Genomic DNA, 21,619 nt, shown 5'->3' on the forward strand with positions numbered 1-21,619 from the left:
TGGAGGGGGTATCAAGAAAAGTCAAAATGACTAAAACTTAGAATGTAGGTATAGTACTAACTACTAAGTACTTCCTTTGTCATAGCAATATATATCTCACTTTTAAAAATGAACTAATAATCAGGATTGTAGTTTAAACTATTTTCTAAGTAATGTATTGTTCTTTTTCCTCAAAAATTATAGAAATAAAGATATAGTTCTATATTTTATAATCCAGTTAAACCTAAGAATATATATATATATATATATATATAAAAGGAGACGTGTATTTATTTATTTTAAGAAGGGAGTACACAAACGTTACAGGCGCGGATCCGAATATTCTGCGGTGCGAGGCGCTGTTAATAAATAGTCGGGCTCCCCACTGCTGGTGTGGAAGTCTCCCGAAGAAACGAACGGAGCGCGAAAACAGATCTATGAGTGAGCAACTGAAGCGCGACTACGAGATCGGCGAGGAGATCGGCCGCGGGCGGTTCGGCGTGGTCCACCGCTGCGTCTCCCGCGCCACGGGTGAGCCCTTCGCCGTCAAGTCCGTGGACCGCTCCCTCCTCGCCGACGACCTGGACCGCGCGCTGGCCGAGCTGGAGCCCAAGCTGGCGCGGCTGGCCGGCGGAGAGGGCGACGAGAACCCGGGCGTCGTGCAGGTGCGCGCCGTGTACGAGGACGACGCCTGGACGCACACCGTCATGGACCTCTGCACGGGGCCCGACCTGCTGGACTGGGTCCGCCTCCGTCGCGGCGCGCCCGTGCCGGAGCCCGACGCCGCGCGCGTCGTCGCGCAGCTCGCCGAGGCGCTCGCGGGCTGCCACCGCCGCGGCGTCGTCCACCGCGACGTCAAGCCCGACAACGTGCTCCTGGACCTGGACCCCGCAGGCGAGACACCCCCGCGGGTGCGGCTCGCGGACTTCGGCTCCGCCGCGTGGCTCGGCGGCGGCGAGGGCGGCGGCCGCCGCCGCGGCGCCGAGGGGCTGGTGGGCACCCCGCACTACGTGGCGCCCGAGGTGGTGGCCGGCGGCGAGTACGGGGAGAAGGTGGACGTGTGGAGCGCCGGGGTGGTGATGTACGCGCTGCTCTCGGGCGGCGCGCTGCCCTTCGGCGGCGAGACGCCCGCGGACGTGTTCGCGGCCGTGCTTCGGGGCAGCCTCAGGTTCCCGCCCGCGCTGTTCGCGGGGGTGTCGCCGGCGGCCAAGGACCTGATGCGGCGGATGATGTGCCGCGACGTCTCGAGAAGGTTCTCCGCCGAGCAAGTCCTCCGTAAGTCACAGTCACCCATGGATCTACTATGCGTTATCTCGATTTCGTGCTGCTGCCGCATTGAATATTTAGATTGTCAGATTCGTCTTCTTTCCTAGGATATAGATTATTGGACGCTAGCGCAGATCATGTGCCTTATCTTACCTCCCGGGATCTTATCTAACAATCCGCGGTTTCGTCGGAACAAAAAATGCAGGGCACCCGTGGATCCAGAGCGGAGGGGGAGTCCGAGAGGTGGTTCGGCCAACGCCAACCTGAGGAGCCCACGGGGCTCCTCAGGTTTGGAACGAGACCGGAACCGATCGTGTATCATCGTAGCGATGCGGTGTGTTGTCCCCGACGAGTTTTGTGCAGACGCCTCTGTATATCCAGCAAGTAGGCGGCGGCGGCGGCGGCGGCGGCGGCGAGGAGTGTGAGACACTGAGACTGGAGATCGTCGCTCCGCCGCGCGGCGGCGGCGCCCGGGTGTGTGTGTGTGACGGTGACCTGGGCCGTTTTCCTCTTTTCCTTTTTGGGCTTTTTTTTTTCCCGGCCGCCCTGTGTGCTTTTGGGAGTATAAAAGTGTAGTGCGACGGTGATGTATGCACGTCTGTCTAGTCTAACCGTGCATGTGTTATGTGTACAAATGAATAAGTACTACTAGTAGATTTGGGCCTTGTTTAGTTCCAAAATATTTTGCAAAATTGACACTGTAGCTTTTTCGTTTGTATTTGACAAATATTATCTAATCATGGACTAACTAGGCTCAAAAGATTCGTCTCGTTAATTTCGACCAAACTGTGCAATTAGTTTTTATTTTTGTCTATATTTAATACTTCATGTATGTGTCTAAAGATTCGATGTGACGGGAAATCTAAAAGATTTTGTAAAATTTTTTGGAACTAAACAAGGCCTTGAGCTTTTTCGATAATCTGATCAGTGTTAGCTGTGGTTCAGTGATTTCGAGCAAATTCTGATGATAAGATAAGATGATAATAACATATAGATATGGTGAGTTGGTGACCCACTCCTTATCGGTTGGCCCGTAGCCAGCCAGTGCAAACGCTTTCAGGCCTATCCGTTTCGTTACACTCAGTGCAAATGAGATGAGATCGTCTGGTTGGTTGCTAAAATAACGAAGTGTTGGCAGCAGTGATTTACCTTGTTCTCACCATGAAATGGTGGAACTGACACCGCGGAATCACTCAACCTCGATTACTTAGTTTTGGTTACCTAGGCTGCAATACCCCTGTTTTCTGTATTGCATTGGTTAGACTTAGACAATCACCAGGGGGGGTCTAAATGTCAGCCTCACATCCTCTCGCCTCTGTCCTGCCCTGCAAAATTTCATAGAGTTTAATCCTTTGTTCCAAAGAGGTGTATAGGAAACTTCCCTTCAGGCCTTGTTTAGTTCTACCCCAAAAACCAAAAAATTTTCAAGATTCTCCGTCACATCGAATCGATTCCCCGTCACATCGAATCTTTCGGCATATGCATGAAGCATTAAATATTGATGAAAACAAAAACTAATTGCACAGTTTACATGTAAATCGCGAGACGAATCTTTTGATCATAATTAGTCTATGATTGGACAATATTTGCCACAAATAAACGAAAATGCTACTGTAGTGAAAACTAAAAACTTTCAAGGCCTCAGAATTGAAATCTATTTGAAGACGACTTCACAAACACCGGGACAGAAATTATATATATCCCACTTCAGCGACTATTCTTAAAAAACCATTCTTTTTTTTTGTTGTTGTCGTTCAAACAATATGTAATTCTGTCAATGTTTATAGCTATAACTAAAGTTATACGTCGCCTTTTGTGAGTGGCCTTTTTTCGTTGGCTGAGTTTTTTTTTCCTTCAAAAATCCAGTGTTCCCTTTAGTTTTTTCTGCTGCACACATTCTTCCATCCTGATAAGCAACTCGGATCGAGACTGGGGGAACCGATAAGAGGCGCTCTCCTCCTACGCGCGCGTCGCGTGCCTTTATCACCTTCCCTGCTTGATTCCCTCCCGGCTACCCCCGCTCTAAAGTCTAGAGGAATCGTGTGCCGTGGACCTTACCGGACGGCATATCCTGGGTTTATCCGCCGGCCTCGGCTCCGGACGAACCGTACCACTACCACCGGCGCACCCAACTACCTCGATCCGCTTTGTTCTGTCCTGTCCGTGTCTTTTCAGAGCTTGCTTGGTTTGCAAGCGATCCAGCGGGAATGGAATCCACTTCGAGAAGCGGAGTGTATGCTTTGGTATAACCGGAGAAGGTTCCCTCCTGGGAAGCTTCAAGGCTCGCCACTTCCAACTCGTGAATCTCTCGTGTGTTGTTGCTTGCTTGCTTGGTTGTGTGCTACCGTTTATAAAAAGACCTGATACGATCTCTTTTTGATGGAAACCTGATATGACCTCTTCCTTATTGGCTTATCTTTTCTGGGCAATAGAGTATATATTGTAGTGGGGGAGAAGAATGTGATACGTGCTGGTTTATATGCACCGATACGCCATCGCCATGGGGGAACTGTTTCGACCATCCCTTTATACAGACGCATATGGAAACAGTGCAGAACGTGTGGCCCAATTACATTTCTTTTCCATTCCATTTGTTGTGAATTGTAAGTTGTTACGGCTTTTCTACATACATATTGTATCTATCTAAATATATAGTAAAAGCTATGTATATAGAAAGCCGGATCGACTTATAGTTTGAAACAAATGGAGTATATCTTTTAAAATTATGCTATGAATCATTGCATTTAATAGTTTCAAAATTATGCATTACTTTTTTACTTATTACATTATATATCTATCATCAATTTTTAAATATAGATCTACTCTCTCTATTTCGTTTTAATAGTCGTTTTAGTTCTCATCGAGGATTCGGGGTGCAGTAAAGATTCTCTGAACTAGGGCGGTGGCCGTGTCCAAATGCATGGATGAATATATGAACCTAGACACTTGAATGTTGTGCTAAAACTAGCATTTATACTAGGGCCTTGTTTAGTTTCCAAAAAATTTTGCAAAATTTTTCTGATTCTCCGTCACATCGAATCTTTAGACACATGCATGAAGTATTAAATATAGACAAAAATAAAAACTAATTGCACAGTTTGGTAGGAATTGATGAGACGAATCTTTTGAGCCTAGTTAGTTCATGATTAGACAATATTTGTCAAATACAAACGAAAAAGCTACAGTATCAATTTTGCAAAATATTTTGGAACTAAACAAGGCCTAGGATAGAGGGAGTAGAACTGAATAGAGAAAATAATAGAAAACAGATCAAGACATCCCATTTAGTATCCATATATTAGAAACAGATACCGCACAAAGCAAATATGAACTCAGATAATTTGAATTTTCAACTATCCACTTTCATCCCTAGTGGTTGGCAAGCGACTGCTGGCATAAGAAGCTGTTTGGTTGTCAGTGTCGCCGTGGCATCCGTGGCGTCATGTGGTGGCAAAATGGGTCGCCTAATACCCTATTTGGTTTTAGGGTATTTTTTTTATCATCCATCGTACATCAAATGTTTAGACACATGCATAAAGTACTAAATATATACTATTTGTAAAACTAAAACAACAGCTAGAGGATAATTTGTGAGACAAATCTTATAAGCCTAATTAGTCTATAATTAGACACTAATTGTCAAATAAAATAAAAATGCTAAAGTGTATGTTAAATTTTATCACCCTCAACTAAACATCTCTTATGATGCGATTTTCTATTTCAAATAGTCGAAGAACTTTTGGCGAGCTGATGCCACTAATGAACCAAGCAGCAGCCTTACACCTGTGGCAGCCTTATGTTTGCGGTGGTGGGCAATATATGGCCATATCGATCCCATGTATCATGGCCGGTTGCGATGGCCGGCAAAGAGTAGCCGCTTCAAGCTTCAATTTTTCAGTGGCATCATCAGTGACATTTATGACCAGTGGATCGTAATCTCTTTGGACATAAAAATAAATAAACAAGGACCACGTACTACGGCGTTTGCACTGCATTTTGAAAGCCAAATCCCCCCCAGCTGCAGCATCCGGACAACGAAGACAGCCAGCTAGAGAGACATGTTACCTACCCGCCCTGCATCGATTACGATTTGGCCCTCCCCAACGGGGCCGTCACATGGTGCTGCTCCTCTGTGCCTGTTGTTCAGTGCTCACTACAGTACTCGCGGTCTCGTGGCTGCACCTTGATGATCTTGTATGTACTACTGTCGTACTGTTCGTTTGAATTTAGGCTTTGTTTAGTTCGCAAAAAGTGCCAAAAATTTTCAAGATTTCCCGTCACATCGAATCTTACGACCTATGCATGGAACATCAAATATAAACAAAAATAAAAACTAATTACACAGTTTATCTGTAATTTGCGAGACGAATCTTATGATGCTAGTTAATCCATGATTGGACAATATTTGTCAAATACAAACGAAAATGCTGCAGTAGTGCTTGCCAAAAATTTTTAGCAACTAAACAAGGCCTTAGTAGTAAAAATCAATCATACTTTTCTAACTATAAAATAATTTTTCTCTTATAACAAATCAACATCAATATTTTTCTCTTCATTCGTTACCCATCAAATCCCTTCATATTTTGGTTTTCGTGTAGACATAATTTCTAACCTAGACTTGGTTTCTATGATTTTTGCTCTCTCTCTCTCTCTCTTCAATAACTATCTTGCCACATCAGCAAAATAGTTAGATGATTATATAATTAATGTTTAAAAAACTATAATGTTTTTTAAATTGGGAATACTCTGATAGAGTCTTTTCTCTCTCCCTCTCTATGTTACTAGGCCATATCTTTGGTCTTGCCCGACCATATAAAGAGGGTTCTATACTTTAATAATTTATGGGAAGACAACAACAAATCTACTTCTAGATTTGATTGAAAATAAGACTGAATATATTATTTGTCATGACCATCGGCGGGTACACATTTGGTGGGTGCATCTATTGCACTGCACCTCCTCTAAGGCTGTCTCCAATAGCATATGCATTTGGGAAGCCAAATCCAAAATAGGTTTCCAACACAATACCTATAGCCTCCAACAGAGTACCCATACAGAAAACCCATTTTGGGTATCAGGGGAGGCATAACCCAAATTTGGGTATCCTCTCTCCTCGAGACCTATTTGCAGAGAGTGTTGTCTTTTAGGTCTTGTTGTTGGAGAAGACTAAAAATAAGTATGGAACCTTTTAACTGTAGCGCTACCCAAAGGACAAATGAGTCTTGTGTTTTGGGTGACAATTGTTGGAGATAGTCTAACTATTGATGTCTTATTTATTCCTCCCCTAAAGTTTACTACTCCTAGTTCCTATCCCATAGGATGTTTTTCAACACAAATATAAAGTATATAAAAATAACTAATTGTATGATTTGATAGTGTGGTACTACAGTAAAACTATATTAAACATGTACTAATGATAGATTATTTAGACTTAATAAATTCGTCTCATAGAGTACTAAGAACTTCTGTAATTTATTTTATTATTACTATCTAAATGTTGTTTGATCGGCATGTTACCAATATTATATACGTATTATACATATGTATTTGTATTAAAAAAGAAAAAAATCACTTGGATCACCGATACACACGCAATCGCCTTGTCGTGTGATTTTAATGCATAACTTAGTGAATACTATATACCAATCGCGTTTTCAATTTTTAAATTATTATTGAATTGCTAAAATAAATTTAGCAAATAGAACCTGATCCATCCTAAGTGCTGGAGCAACGAGAAGAGCACCGCCAGTCCGCCACCACAAAGGACGTCCCAGGTCGGCAGGTACCAAGTACTTCCTCTATTCCACAAATAATTACATTTCTTTAAGTTCTATGATTCATGTTTGACTGTTTGCTTTATTCAAAAAATTTTAATAAATATTATTTATTTTTTATAACTTATTTTATTGTTAGATATTTTTATAATTATTTTTTATTTTATTATTTGTATAAAAAATTTAAATAAGACGAATAGTCAAACATAAATCGTAGTAGTCAAAGAACTGCATTTATTTATGTGACAAAGTGAGTACAACTATGGTGACCTACAGCATCAGCGCCTGCTATACGCCTATACTATACCTGATCATCCGTTAGATTGGATTCAACTTATTCACTTAAATTTATTATAGTCGAATCTATCCGTCATTTAACTGTGCTAACAACAAATCAGCCGGCGCATCCGGCCCGAGCGTCTGATTGACAACCGTGGCCCGAGCCCGCCCATCATTTGGTTCCATGGCCCGCTAGCCCGACGACACATCACATATCCGTCCGCTGGGCTGCTGCCCGCCTGCCCCACCTTCTCTATCGCACATTCGCTCCGCCCTCCGCAACGTGTCCTTGCTCTGCGCCGCCACCACCGTCGGCCCGGGCGGTTCCTCTGCGGCGACCGTTTGGTTGTCCGAACCGCCGTCCGCCCGTCCCTCCGTGTGAGGGGGCAGGAGGACAGGACGAGATGTGCTACTGCCTGCTGCTTGCGAGTTGCGATGGCTGAGCCATTGAGGTGCGCATTGCGCTATCTCCTGTCTATTCTGCTAGAGGAATGGGAGGGCCGCGGAGTTAGAGGCAAAGGTCGGAGGAGATGAGCAGCTGCTGCTCGGTGTTTCCTGGAGAGCGGCGGCCACGAACGGAAGAGGATGAGGAGAGGTGCTAGGTCTGACCGTCAGAGAGTGGGGGGGAGCCTACTTAGCTAAGGTATGGCCTCCACATCGTTCAGCTCCTGCTTTTCAGATTCATTAATGCCTGTTGTCGTATAGGTATGTACCCAATATTAATCCAAATTAGGTGTCCTAATTATAAACTAGTGATCCGGTTTTAAGCCCTAAGGTTTAACATTTGTTAGCCAGAGCTGGGCTGTGTTCAAGTGACCCAAATTAAGTTTGCGAAGCCTTGGGTGGACTTAAATTAAGATCTAATTAGTGCTACTCCAAGTCTCTGTTATGTTTAAGTTTTGGCTTAAGGCATAATTTTTGGCTTTTGATTGTGTTTAAGTACTAATTGTTCATGTTTTAGTCTAATTGTGCCACTGTTTAGCCCTAATACCCAGATTAGTAACTAAGTCAATTAGCTTTGGGCCTAATTCACATTGTTTTAGTCAAATTAGGGTTAATTATGCCACTTTTAGCCAAGGTTAATTGCCAATCCCTTTTAATTTACTCGGATTAGATATGACAACACCTAGTGAGGTATTCGGGTTTCAGTTTTAAGCATGTAGAAGGAGGGGAAAAGGCGAATTGCAAACTGTAAGATCAAAGTCCCTAAATTTCGAGAACGTTGGATCTCGAATTTCGTTTTCCCCAAAAAAATTCCAAACCCTAAGTCAAATTCCCAAATATGTGAATCCTAACCCTAAGTCAAAGGCAGTGGGTCCTCAACTAAGAGTCTTAGTGTCCACCCCAGTGTTGCCGCGAGAAGTAGAGCATGGCTGTGGCTTTGCACATGGCTGTCGCTGACCCCATCGCGGCGCACCGTGTGACATTTACTTGGATGAGAATTTGGGACAGTCGGCATGCCACATGGGCGGTTTAATGCAATTTCTAAGATTTGGGCCTAATGTAGTACAATTAGCAAGTTTATGGTGCTAAAATGTATTTTAAGGGTACGAGGACCTAATAAGTGAGAATAAGGGACAAGTTTAAGGTTCGTTGATGAGACATACTCCCCATGTTCATTATCGCCGGTACATTACACCGGTACAATCAGATAACACAACAAGCATTAATATGCACCTAGGCACTTAAGATATTGAATGTATTTTCTACATTGAATTATTCTATATATAGTAGTATTGCGTATAAACATAGAATGCTACAAATTAAATTACAACTATTGACATGTGTAATGTTTCAGATGTATAAACTTATCTAAAGAAACAACTTATAAATTTGTTGTCATGGAGTATTATGTGTTGCAGATGTGCTGCGCAGAAACACATATACATACTTGAATGGGTAAATATAGGCAGAGCTTTGTTTCTGTAACAGTATATACACATTAGATAGTAGAACAACTAGCTCGCAAATGTCCCAGCAGTAGAAGTTTCAATGGAATACATTACAACATATGCTAATCACCTAGCATAGTACGAACTTCTTGGGTTCATGGGCAGGTTCTCACCTTCTTGTGTAGGATACCCAGTTGTACTGGCTTCTATTTCAAAGCTAGCAGTTGGTGTTCCACTAAGAAGGCTTTGAGTCTCTATCATCTCTACATTGATCTGTACCCAAGGATGCAGCGAAAGCTTCCTCAATCTACCAAGCTCATCGGCAATCTCCTTCATCGATGGTCTGTTGCTGCCACACATGTCCAGGCATTGCTTGGCTAGCTCTGCAAGCCCTCTGATCAATTCATTGCTCTCTTGTCCCTTCATGTGGCTTGGCAAGATCGCATCAAGATTGTTCTGCTTCATAGCAGACAAGAAATTTGATGACAAGCTTCTTTGCGTCTCAGGTCCATCCAACTTGAGAGGCTCTTGGCCAGTGAGGACCTCAAGAAGGATAACACCAAAGCTGTAGACATCACTTTTCTCTGTGAGTTGGCATGTCTGCATATATTCAGGGTCGAGGTATCCACAAGTACCTTGGACCATTGTGACATATTGCTCTTTGTCGGATGGTGCTAGTATGGAGGCTCCAAAATCTGACACTTTCGCCATATAGTTACCATCAAGAAGGATGTTGGCACTCTTCACATCACCATGGATGATCGGAGGAGATGCATATGAATGGAGGAAATTGAGTCCTTCAGCTGCTTCATGAGCAATCCTTAACAGGGTGCTAAACGAGATTTGCAGTGCTTGGTTCTTCCCATGGATAAGCTCGAATAGTGTGCCATTAGGGATGAACTCGTAGACTAACATCGGAACTTCCACCTCAAGGCAACAACCCACGAGTTTGACAATGTTCTTGTGATTGATTTGGGACAGTATTAGCATTTCTTGACCAAATTCCTTCTTTTGCCTTTCGTCGATCAGTGCACATCTCTTAATTGCAACCTGCATGTTGTTCTTAACTATCCCTTTGTAGACTGTCCCATGGCCTCCCTTTCCAATTATTCTGCTCTTATCGTAGTTGTCTGTGGCTTGTATAAGTTCAGCTTCACTAAACACAATGAAAGCAAGACCCTTTTCTGATCTCATCCTCTCAAACAAGAGCACGCCTCCATGCTGTCGAAAATGTTCTTGTTTAACTTGGTTCAGTTTTCTCTTTTGAAGAATCATATATCCAAAGAAGGAGAAAATCACGAGAACAAGAAAGCCAACTGTAACTCCTGCATAACAGCATCAGATAAGAGTGTTGTTAGGAAATTTTCATTTGATTTCAGTTTTCTTACAGATTGAAAACAATTTTTATATAAATGGTGTAACCATTTTGTAAAAATGATGGTAGTTTCTTGACAAGGAATGTTAGGGTATTGTTGTCGGTTGTTTTTCCATATATGAGATGAGAAATTAGTTGTCTAGCTAGCTGAGGGCGTTACCTATGATGAGGCCAGTATCAGGGACACATGTTTTGTTTTGCTCAGAAAACTTCCTTCCTGTTCGACACGAACACCGGTATCCTCCTATCGTGTTGTGGCAGATGCTGCCTGAGGGGCATGACGATATATCTTTACATTCATTGTAATCTGCAGAAGGTGGCAAGAACTAAGTGCGATAGTACACAATTGATATATAGAGACTAGAGAGGCTACAGAGCTAAGTCATCGGATGAGATATGGAAAATATTATGCACGTACACTGGACTACTTGAACATTTGAGAACTAAGTCAAATTAGTACCTTGGCATCCATCTGGAAGATACGGGTTGCCGTCGTACCCTTTGGAGCAGTTGCATAGGTACCCTGGCCCGTTGGGGGATTCCACACACTCGCTGTTGGTGCTGAGGCACGCGTAAGTGCCCGTCTCATTCCTTTTGGCAACCTCACACGACGTCGTCCCATCTCTTATAGCCCAGTCACTGACCACGGGTGCTCGTCCCATGCTTGTGTCGTTGAACTTGGTTGTGGTGATGTATGATGTGCTGAAGTTGAACGCTTCCGCCTCCATCAGCACGGCATAGCTACATTGGCTGAACCTCCAGATTTGGCTTGTGTTGAAACCGCTGTCGAAGCCAACATCGTAATAGGCCATCCCCTTGGGTATAGCCGTCTGGCAGCAGCCCATGCCAGAGCAGGAACCATCAGCCAAGTCTGACAGACTGCTGCACGTCGAGACGCAGCCACTCTGGTAGCCTGTGCCGTCGCTACCCGAGATGTAGGCAAGGGTGTTGCATCCGATGACAGTGAACTTGTTGTGGACGTCAGAGAACCGATAGGGAGAATCAGTAGCGTTGATCAACCATGGATTACCCTCCATGAGACCGGAAGAGGAGTTGTAGCAGGATGTTGAGATGGGGTTGAGCACCCGGATTGTGCCATGAATCAAGGAAATATTGAGCAGCTCGACGCTACCGATGAATGGCTTCGGGATGCCATCTTGTACCTCATCACAGCTGACATTGAAGCCTGGTGACAGGGAGCAGTTGTCACCTATGCCGAATGGGTAATGGATGTCAACGCCACCACACTGCCTTTGGCATTGAGAGTTAGGAACCGCAAGAGCAGGGGCGTCCTGTGACGCCAACATAAGCAGAAGACAGACTAGTCCAAGCTGTAGACACCGCACTTCCATACTCCTTGGTTGGATAGTTAGGAAGTACTATAGAAGAAACCATGATATTGCAACGGTCAGCTAAATCAGCGGAGTCAATATATGTACAGCTAAATTGTGCTTTGTGTACTCCTACATGTCAAGAAATCCCAACATGCAGAATTGAGTAGAATCGTTACAACCATACATGTGCTATATTAATAAAGAGAAACAGAAGATAGTAACCGAAAATGTACAGCATTTGGATTAATGATGTGCCCAGATAAGTTTTTAAGATCTGGCTTCGCCTGATCCGAGGAAGGTTGGGTAAGCACAGTTATTACAAGTGCACAAGACAATCCTAGTGGTGTACATAAGCTGATTCTTCCCTTGAATCAAATCGTAAAATATTTCTAAATATATCAGCTCTTCCGGGTGGATTAGGGAATTGCGCTCAAGTGAATGCCAACAGAAGAGCTAAAACAATCGTGGTTTAAAGCTGATTTTGCAGACAGTGCCTTGCAAGGGGCGAACATAAGTAGTGAAAGACTGTTAGGAATAGATGAGCTATTATGGGGAATCGGGATGATAAGCAAAATTGTGGAGGATAAATTCAGTAACTAACTAGCCTGAAATATCAAGCGATTTCAGATTTCCTCGAATAGAAAGCATACCTTTGGATATTTGGATATTTAGTCGAGAGCTCTGCCCTGCCCCTGGACGCCTGTAGCACTCTGACCTTTGGATATTTGTTCCGGCAACAAGCGAACACCCCTGTGGCTGGCCCTGTGTGCTGGAGTATATAACAAGTTAAGAACACATTCGTAGGGAACGGGTCTAGACACAGCAGAGATGACTGAGTCTTGCTAGAAAATTTTGAAACTTTGTGTTTTGCTAAACAGCCACCACAACCATCGGAAGAGAATAAATCAGCAGACAACGACATAGTATTTTTTTGACGGCAACAACGATATAATTTATTTTTCAAATGAATCCTGTGGTGGAAACAAAGGTTGGGAAGGATAGCAAATCATGCAAGAGTTTTAAGAAAGATCTGACACTTCAAACGAGCTTAACATATCGCATATATACTTTTTGGCCGGACTCTTTTCTTCAGCTAGATAATCCATTTTACTTGGTTAGTTTGTGAAAAAAAAATCTTATCACAGTTTACTTGACAGGTTTAAAACGACAACTGACGTTGGAATCTTCTTCTCCCAAAGGGTGACGGTGACAGCGCTTGAACATGGAAACAGTCGCCGGCCGCCATGCAAGGCGCTGTCGTTATGTGTGGTTAAGGATGCAATTTTATGTTTAAACTAAGTCGAACTTCTTTAATTTTGATTAAATTTATAATATATATATATATATAATTAATATTTATGAGTCTAAATTAGTTTACTATGAAAATATCTTTATCAATCTAATAATAGTTATTTGGAATTATATAAGTTGGTATTTTTTTATATAGACTCGTTAAATTTTTAACATGTTTGATTTCTTTAAAAGCAGGAATTGGATCTTCGGAATAGAGACAATGCTTGAGTTATGTTGCTTTTGCATTACAGCGGAAGGCTCGCTTGTAGAATAATAAAGTATAAATAAACCCTTCCTAGGTCACCGTATGAAATGGTCATGAACTCGTGACAACAACTACAGGACTATATTATAGGTGGGCTGATACCTTTCAATTTCGAGGTCTCCGCCCCCGGACAATGGACTACGCGGTGTCCGCTCGCCATTACCGCTTGATGCCAAGCAGCCGGGTCAGTCAACTGCGTGTGAGCGTGTCCGCGTGTCGCGGTTTTCTTTTTTAGCCCCCCGAGTTCGTTGATCAACAAATATATATTGACGCTTCTAGCGGCGATCTCACCGCACATGGTGACATCACCTGGAGTGGTTATCGGTGATGATGCCTAGTTAATAAGTACGTAAAATACGTAAGCAAAGACTGGTAGCAAATGTGTGGGTGTGGGCCAATGGCGCAACTAGTCTACGAGCCAGGATCGTCAAGTCACCAACTCTCAAGCACGGTTGCTTTGCCTCAGTTGTGTTGGATGGGCCTCCCCCGGGCTGGACGCCTCGCGGTACCTCATCACTCCATGAGTTCAGAACCGAACTGTGTAACTTTGGCAGGACATTCAACCGTTGCTTTGTTGCAGATTCTAGGGAGCCATGAAAAGCTACAGAAAGTTAGGGGTAGCTGTTTCAGACTTCCACGCTACTAGTCGGCTTATTCGTTAAATCTGTCAGTCATTTCAATAGTATTTTTCTTTCATATGAAATCTGTAAACAGTACTTTTAATCATAGTTTATCAGCTTAGCGAACCGGCTTGACTGTTTTGACACCGGGGGAGTAGGAACCCGAAAAGCAGGGGCGCCCTGTGCCGCACACACAAGTAGAAGACCAAGGCCAAGCTACAGCAAGGCTCTCAACGGGCTCTAGGCCTTGTTTAGTTCTGTAGCACTTTCGTTTGTTTGCCAATCATAAACTAACTAAGGTTAAAAGATTCGTCTCGTGATTTACAGTTAAACTGTGTGATTAGTTTTTATTTTCGTCTATATTTAATGATTCATACATATGCCGTAATATTCGATGTGACAGAGAATTTTAAAAATCTTTCGAATTTTGGGGTGAACTAAACAAGGCCAGTCTGCAAGGCCGGATCGACAGATTGCCCAGTCTGACCGAACAAGCACGCACACGGCAACACCCCACCGGCTTGCACCACAGATGTGTTGAGAAACGGACAACGCCATGAGCTCATGAGTCATGATCATGCTGCAGTGACAGTACTGTGCAACCGTTTGCTGTGTTGACTCGGGCGTCTTTGGTGGGGCTCTAGCTCCCACACTGTACAGGGCTCTTGCTCCGGCACTGTACAGCTACTCTGTGACGTCGCTATTGGACCCTCCCAACGCTTGCTCCTTTCTTGTGCGCAGTTGATCCGGAGCCGCTACAGTACCGAGAGCAGTGTACAGTGCAGCACCAACAAGGGGCGACGTCGCTAGCTCGGTCCAATGTGGAGGCAAGAGAAATCGCAAAAACCTTCTCACTCTCAAAAACTTTTCAAGATTTCTCGTAATATCGAACCTTAGAGTATATGAAGCATTAGATATAGACGAAAACAAAAACTAATTATACAATTTATCTGTAAATTACGAGACAAATCTTTTAAACCTAGTTACTAGTTAGTATATGATTGAATAATATTTATTAAATAAAAATAAAAAATACTACTATACCGAAATTCAAAATCTTTTGAAAAAGGCCTCCTTCGTCGCTAGTCTCGCTCACAAATCGAGACAACGCGAACAAAATCTCCTGTCTATGCCCAATACGAAGGTGAGAGAGAAAAACAGTTGTGAAGATCAAGGAAATAAAAATATTTACCTGTAGGGCCTGTACGATGACGTGGTTTCTAAATCGCCGGCACCTGACTTTTACCGCTTCCAAAAACCATCTGACAGACACGGGCATGGTTCCAGCTGCCTGCTCTTCTAATCCTTCATGCACGTGGACGATTAGAACGGTTAGGAACATCGCAAGAGCAATGCTAAGATAAACTTTTTATCTATGAGAGTAATATCTCAAATTAATCTGAACTGTTAATTTTTAAAATTTAATGAATTACTAATAAATTAATAAATTCATAAAAACAAAAATAAAACCCCCACAACCCACTAATGATGGGAAGGGAAATCTTGCATGCGGATTCCCCTAATAAAATACCATGGAGATGTGTTTTAAATTTAAATATGCATAATTATTTATTCTAATATAATAAAACAAAATATCACTAAATTAATGTATAACAAAAAAACTTTTTATCAAATCATAAAGTTAGAAGCATATTTTTTTTTTCAAACTATAAAGTTACAAATAAAATTTCATTACATGTACTAATACGTTACTCACTCACCTAACACTATGCATGCATGTCATGTATCCACTCATTTAAAATGCATACACAAGCACACGCAAATGCAAATCACCAAAAAATTTAATGTGTCACACTATAAAATTTGCACGTATAAAATTATGTCATGCATGAGTTACCTATGCATACATCAGTTATCCATGTTATGCATCATGTCATGCTATAAATTTTAATTATACTGCACACGGTAAAAATCATGTCACGTAGATTTACCCATGCATGTATCAATTAATTAGAGATCACGTATAAAATAAAAGATTTAATGTGTCCAGAGTCATAAAAAAAGATTTACCATATCTCTAGAAAAAGGAATTTTATATCTAAAATTTTCCTTATTTAACCTATTTTATAAAATAAAAGATTACTAAATAGTTTATCGTAACCATTCGATCGAAATCAATGAACGACTCAAAGTTATTTAGAAGTACTGCATCAACGGAGCCCTCTCGACAAAGAAAGGGTGCTAATAATCTATGTCTCATGGGCAGCTAAACGCGAGCACACCTTTCTTAGACATGGAAAATGGAAGACAAATGATAGATAATGAATCTGGACGTCATAAAATGCTCATCAATCACTAGTAATTGCTGCTACGAGCAGCCACGAAGCTAGAAAAAAATTTAGGACGGGCTGAACAAAAGTCTACGACAATTTATCTCTACTATATCCCTCTCACAATGGACATATATATAATAACATAATTCAATCTTATATTGAAAACATCGACCAACAACAAAATTCACAAAATAGGTCATGAAAAAAAGATGAAGTTCATAAATACCGAAAGGACCAATTGCAAAACTAATAACAGCGCTTGCCCGACATTATTCCTCCAAAGCTTCACAGCGCCTGCGGCCGCCGACCCTCGCTCGTTCACCCCCTCGCGATTGCAACTCATATCCTCGCCTCGACTGGCCGCCGCGGCCATCTAGGAGCTGCGCTGGGCCACTGGCACTGCTGCGCAGAGCGGCAGAGGCAAGCCGGCGCCCGCCCGCAGAGCCAGGGCCGCGCCGTCCGTGTCCCGTGCGAAGCCACCGCCGCGAGTCCGATGCGATAGGGATGACTGGATGAATAGCGTGGGGATGAGAACGTCGGACTGCAGGGGTGTGTTAAAAAGAGAGATGTTTTCACTTTTCAGGATTGGGCTTCAGCCTTTGTTGGCCTAATAAGTATTAAGTATTCTTTTTATCTCTAGTAATTGTCAGCCCTTCCCAATCTATATAATTAAATATAAAAAAATCAAAGTGGGGCTTAGGTGGGACGCTATGTACTCAGAATCATTAGGCCGGGCTGAAGCCCGCTTTGACCGGCCGCTGGCTCCGTCGCTGGCTACGAGCATGTGAATTACCAGTCTCAGTGGGGAGTTTCATCACGTTGTTTTCAAGACTGCCATGTCATATGAAATAAAATAAAACTTGGATGAAACACACCACTCTCAATGGAGAGTTTCATTTCACAGTTTCATAGACATTTAATTCCAAAACTCAGAGTTGATAATTGTGGCAAGAGACTTTCATCTAGATGAAACTTATTTCTTCTCTCTTCTTAAATACACCACCAAGTCATCAAAAAAGACTATGTGGCAACCAACTTAATGCAAATGAAACTCACATCAAAACTGGCCTACCTATAACTATAATCGTAGAAGTTACTAGTAACCGTAACCATAACCATGACCGTTACAAATTTAGCCATTAACTAAGTTCAGTCCACCATTTTTATTACACTTATCATTTATATGACCTTAAAATTTATTTAACTTGATTGAATAAAATGTGGGCCAGGCTCACATTAAATCCAACAGGAAAAACTTAAAAAAATTTGCTGTCATGAGTATTACATGTTGCAGACGGGCTGCAGAGAAGAACAAATACATAATTTGAATGGCTAAAGATACGTAGAGCTTCGTGTCTTTATGCAATACAAAACATTAGATAGCAGAACACTAGCTCCGAGATACCCCAGCAGTAGAAGTTTCAATGGAGTGCACTACAAAAATATGCTAATCACCTCGCGTAATAAGAACTTCTTGGGTTCATGGGCAGGTTTTCACCTTCCTGTGTAGGATACCCAGTAGTAGCAGCTTGTATTTCAAAGCTACCAGTCGATATTCCACCAACAAGAAGGGTTTGAGTCTCTATCATCTCTGCATCAATCTGTACCCAAGGATGCAGTGAAAGCTTCCTCAATCTATCGAGCTCATCGGCGATCTCCTTCATTGATGGTCTGTTGCTGCCACACATGTCCAGGCACTGCTTGGCTAGCTCAGCGAGCCCTCTGATCAATTCATTGCTCTCTTGTCCCTTCACGTGGCTCGGCAAGATCGCATCAAGATTGTTCTCCTTCATAGCGGATAAGAAATTTGACGACAAGCTTCTTTGCATCTCAGGTCCATCCAACTTGAGAGGCTCTTGGCCAGTGAGGACCTCAAGAAGTATAACACCAAAGCTGTAGACGTCACTTTTCTCGGTCAGCTGGCATGTCTGCATGTATTCAGGGTCGAGGTATCCACAAGTGCCTTGAACCATTGTGACATATTGCTCTTTGTCGGATGGGGCTAATATGGAGGCTCCAAAATCTGACACTTTCGCCATATAGTTACCATCAAGAAGGATGTTGGCACTCTTCACATCACCATGGATGATCGGAGGAGATGCATATGAGTGGAGGAAATTGAGTCCTTCGGCTGCTTCATGAGCAATCCTTAACAGGGTGCTAAACGAGATTTGCAGTGCTTGGTTCTTCCCATGGATAAGCTCGAATAGTGTGCCATTAGGGATGAATTCATAGACTAACATCGGAACCTCTACCTCAAGGCAACAACCCACGAGTTTAACAATGTTCTTGTGATTGATTTGGGACAGTATTAACATTTCTTGACCAAATTCCTTCTTTTGCCTTTCGTCGATCAGTGCACATCTCTTAATTGCAACCTGCATGTTGTTCTTAACTATCCCTTTGTAGACTGTCCCATGGCCTCCCTTTCCAATTATTCTGCTCTTATCGTAGTTGTCTGTGGCTTGTATAAGTTCAGCTTCACTAAATACAGTGAAAGCAAGACCCTTTTCTGATTTCATCCTCTCAAACAAGAGCACGCCTCCATGCTGTCGAAAATGTTCTTGTTTAACTTGGTTCAGTTTTCTCTTTTGAAGAATCATATATCCAAAGAAGGAGAAAATCACGAGAACAAGAAAGCCAACTGTAACTCCTGCATAACAGCATCAAATAAGAACATTGTTAAAAGACTTTCCTCTGATTTCGTTTTTCTCGTAGAGATTATAAACATTTTTTGTATGGATGTGACCCTTTTGTAAAAAAAAAAAACATGCTTGGGTATTGCTGTCAATTGGTATTTCATATATGATGAGGTGAGAAATTAGTTGTCTAGCTATTAGGTAAGGGCGTTACCAATTATGAGCCCTGTATCAGGGTCACACGTTCTGTTTTGCTCAGAGAACTTCCTTCCTGCTCGACACGAACACCTGTATCCTCCTACTGTGTTGTGGCAAATGCTGCCCGAAGGGCATGATAGTATGTCTTTACATTCGTCGTAATCTGCAGAAGGTGGCCAGATCTCATAAGTACGATAATATACACATTTGAGAGGTTAGAGTACGTTCATTGGGGCGAGAAATGTAAGATATTTTTGCACGTACACTTGTGAACATTTGAGAATTACCTTGGCATCCGCCTGGAAGGTAAGGGTTGCCGTCATACCCTGTTGAGCACTTGCACACGTACCCTGGCCCGTTGCGTGAATCCACGCACTCGCTGTTGCTGCTGAGACACGCGTAGGTGCCCGCTTCGTTCCGTTTGGCGACCTCACATGTCGAACTGTTCCTGATCGCCCAGTCTATCACCACGGGTACCCGCCCAGTGCCCGTGTCGTTGAACTCCGTCGTGCTGATGTACGCGGTGCTGAAGTTGAACACCTCCGCCTCTAGCAGCGCGGCGTAGCTGCAACGGCTGAAATTCCAAATTTGGCTTGTGTTGAAATTGCCGTCGAAGGTGACATCGTAATAGTTCATCTCCTTGGGTATTGCCGTCTGGCAGCAGCCCATGCCGGAGCAGGAACCATCAGCCAAGTCTGACAGACTGCTGCATGTCGAGACGCAGCCGCTCTGGTAGCCCCCCAGGCCGTCGCCGTTGGCGATGTAAGCGAGGGTGCTGCAGCCGATGACAGTGAACTTGTTGTGGACGTCTGAGAGCAGATAGGGAGTATCGTTAAAGTTTAAGGACCATGTAGTATAATCCATTTTATTGTAAGAGCGGTTGTAGCAGTCTGTCGAGATGGCGTTCAAAACCCGCATCGTGCTATCAATCAACGAAATGTTGAGTATCTCCACATTAAAGAGGATCGGCTTGAGGATGCCATCTTGGACCTCGCAGGTAATGTTAAAGCCTGGTAACGAGCAGTTGTCGCCGATACCGAACGGGTATGGGATATCAAAGTCGCCACACTGCATTTGGCATTGAGGGCTAGGAACTGCAATAGCTGGCGCATGCTGTGCCGCGAGCAGAAGTAGAAGACCAAGGCCAAATTGCAGAAAGCGCACTTCCATCCTCCTCAGGTGGATAACTAGAAAGTAGAAACCATGGTATTACAACGGTCAGCTATAAGGTCCTATTACAAGAATTCATTTTCTACAGAACCGTATTTGGAGAAAAATTATATTATTGATTCTAGTCTAAGAGTACATATACATAGGAGAAATATGTCGTAGTTATCAGAGAAACGTTTGTCTGCTTTGAGGTTTCTAGGGAATCATAGAAACATTTTTATTTTTGTCTCTAAATTCCTCAATAATATTTTAGGGCATGTCTGGCAGGGCTCCTTTCCAGTTTCGGCTCCTCCAGAGAAGCCCTACCAGACCTTTTATTTAAAGAGTTGTTTTTCTAATGAAAAACTGACTCTTTCAAAACAACTTCGGCTCCTCTCGAGAAGCCCCTCAGAAGAGGCTCTACCAAACACCCCCTTAGCTGCCTATATAAATCCAATTACTAGAGGTGGCTGGGCACTCGTCCCGATGAATCGTCAATTTGTAGTGGGTGGTGGAAGAGTAGAGACGGCTGGGGCACTGAGACATATCAGCCGCCTCTAGAAACTGTAGTAGTGAAAATCGTTGTGCACAATAAGATCTAAAAAATTGAAACACTTTTTAGTTTGAGATCATTAATGGTCCAAATATACTCACTTGAAGTAAGAATATATAGTCTGGTGGTACGAAGGGGTGATCCAGGGTACAGGTTATAGGTTTGGAAACACCTTCATATGCAATTGCCTACAGAAAAGCTAAAACAATGGCGATTTAAAAGGTGATTTTTTTTTTGGACAGTGCCTTGCATGGGACGCAATTTACATCTGACAACATAATAGTGCAAGACTGTCAAGAATATATGAGTACTCGTCTTGCTTGCCTACTGTTGACAACTAAAACTTGAAGCATCAAACAACTCTCCACGCAAGCAGATAAAAGAAGTTAAAGGGAATAAAAGGACTGATGAACTGAATTATACGGAGAATAAATTCTCAATCCAGTAGTTAACTAGCTAACTTGAAATAGCAACGGAATTCAGTTTTCCTTGAATGGAATGTGTACCTTTGGGTATTTAGTTGAGGAGTCTGTCCTCCCCTGGACGCCGAGAGCGCTCTGAACCTTTGGACGCTGCTCCTTGTTCGTTGTAGTAGCTAATAACAAGCGAACAACCCTATATATGTATGCTATATACTTATAGAACATAAGAAGAGCACATCTCGCGTCAATGAATAATCGTCAGGAACGAGTCATCGTCAAGACACGGA

At 42.9% G+C, this 21,619-nt stretch overlaps 3 protein-coding genes and 1 long non-coding RNA gene across 5 annotated transcripts; 2 read left to right on the top strand and 2 right to left on the bottom strand.

The window, feature by feature from the left end:
- Positions 285–1,937, top strand: LOC8075934 (phosphoenolpyruvate carboxylase kinase 2). Its single transcript, XM_002446745.2, has 2 exons — positions 285–1,254; positions 1,451–1,937. Exons 1-2 carry the CDS (start codon positions 417–419, stop codon positions 1,510–1,512), a joined length of 900 nt encoding a protein of 299 aa, XP_002446790.1. The 5' UTR covers positions 285–416; the 3' UTR covers positions 1,513–1,937.
- LOC110436576 lies at positions 7,543–13,252 on the top strand. Its single transcript, XR_002454374.1, has 2 exons — positions 7,543–7,941; positions 13,057–13,252. It is a non-coding gene; the product is annotated as an uncharacterized LOC110436576 (long non-coding RNA).
- On the bottom strand, positions 8,992–12,975 carry LOC8075935 (putative wall-associated receptor kinase-like 16). The gene is made up of 4 exons (XM_002448145.2): positions 12,550–12,975; positions 11,026–11,944; positions 10,726–10,872; positions 8,992–10,515 (listed from the first exon to the last, which is right to left on the bottom strand). The coding sequence occupies exons 2-4, from the start codon at positions 11,915–11,917 to the stop codon at positions 9,317–9,319; spliced, it is 2,238 nt and encodes a 745-aa protein (XP_002448190.1). The 5' UTR covers positions 11,918–11,944; positions 12,550–12,975; the 3' UTR covers positions 8,992–9,316.
- Positions 17,586–21,619, bottom strand: LOC8054280 (wall-associated receptor kinase 5). Of its 2 annotated transcripts, none has more exons than XM_021462628.1 (4): positions 21,417–21,619; positions 19,496–20,017; positions 19,225–19,371; positions 17,586–19,024 (listed from the first exon to the last, which is right to left on the bottom strand). In XM_021462628.1, exons 2-4 carry the CDS (start codon positions 19,875–19,877, stop codon positions 17,823–17,825), a joined length of 1,731 nt encoding a protein of 576 aa, XP_021318303.1. In that variant the 5' UTR covers positions 19,878–20,017; positions 21,417–21,619; the 3' UTR covers positions 17,586–17,822. The 2 variants fall into 2 exon arrangements, with proteins under 2 accessions (XP_021318303.1, XP_021318302.1); XM_021462627.1 differs by having other exon boundaries at positions 19,496–20,395.

This window comes from Sorghum bicolor, chromosome 6, assembly GCF_000003195.3.
Source record: "Sorghum bicolor cultivar BTx623 chromosome 6, Sorghum_bicolor_NCBIv3, whole genome shotgun sequence".
Classification (NCBI taxonomy): domain Eukaryota; kingdom Viridiplantae; phylum Streptophyta; class Magnoliopsida; order Poales; family Poaceae; genus Sorghum; species Sorghum bicolor.

What these genes read in the sequence shown, in the direction of transcription:
- LOC8075934 (XM_002446745.2), top strand. Translation starts at nt 417, where the DNA reads ATGAGTGAGCAACTGAAGCGCGACTACGAGATCGGCGAGGAGATCGGC. An exon ending in CTCCGCCGAGCAAGTCCTCC is followed by an intron (nt 1,255 to 1,450) that starts GTAAGTCACAGT and finishes CAAAAAATGCAG; the next exon opens with GGCACCCGTGGATCCAGAGC.
- LOC8075935 (XM_002448145.2), bottom strand. Translation starts at nt 11,917, where the DNA reads ATGGAAGTGCGGTGTCTACAGCTTGGACTAGTCTGTCTTCTGCTTATG. An exon ending in TCTTCCAGATGGATGCCAAG is followed by an intron (nt 10,873 to 11,025) that starts GTACTAATTTGA and finishes CACCTTCTGCAG; the next exon opens with ATTACAATGAATGTAAAGAT. An exon ending in TGATACTGGCCTCATCATAG is followed by an intron (nt 10,516 to 10,725) that starts GTAACGCCCTCA and finishes GCTGTTATGCAG; the next exon opens with GAGTTACAGTTGGCTTTCTT.
- LOC8054280 (XM_021462627.1), bottom strand. Translation starts at nt 20,378, where the DNA reads ATGGAAGTGCGCTTTCTGCAATTTGGCCTTGGTCTTCTACTTCTGCTC. An exon ending in CCTTCCAGGCGGATGCCAAG is followed by an intron (nt 19,372 to 19,495) that starts GTAATTCTCAAA and finishes CACCTTCTGCAG; the next exon opens with ATTACGACGAATGTAAAGAC. An exon ending in TGATACAGGGCTCATAATTG is followed by an intron (nt 19,025 to 19,224) that starts GTAACGCCCTTA and finishes GCTGTTATGCAG; the next exon opens with GAGTTACAGTTGGCTTTCTT.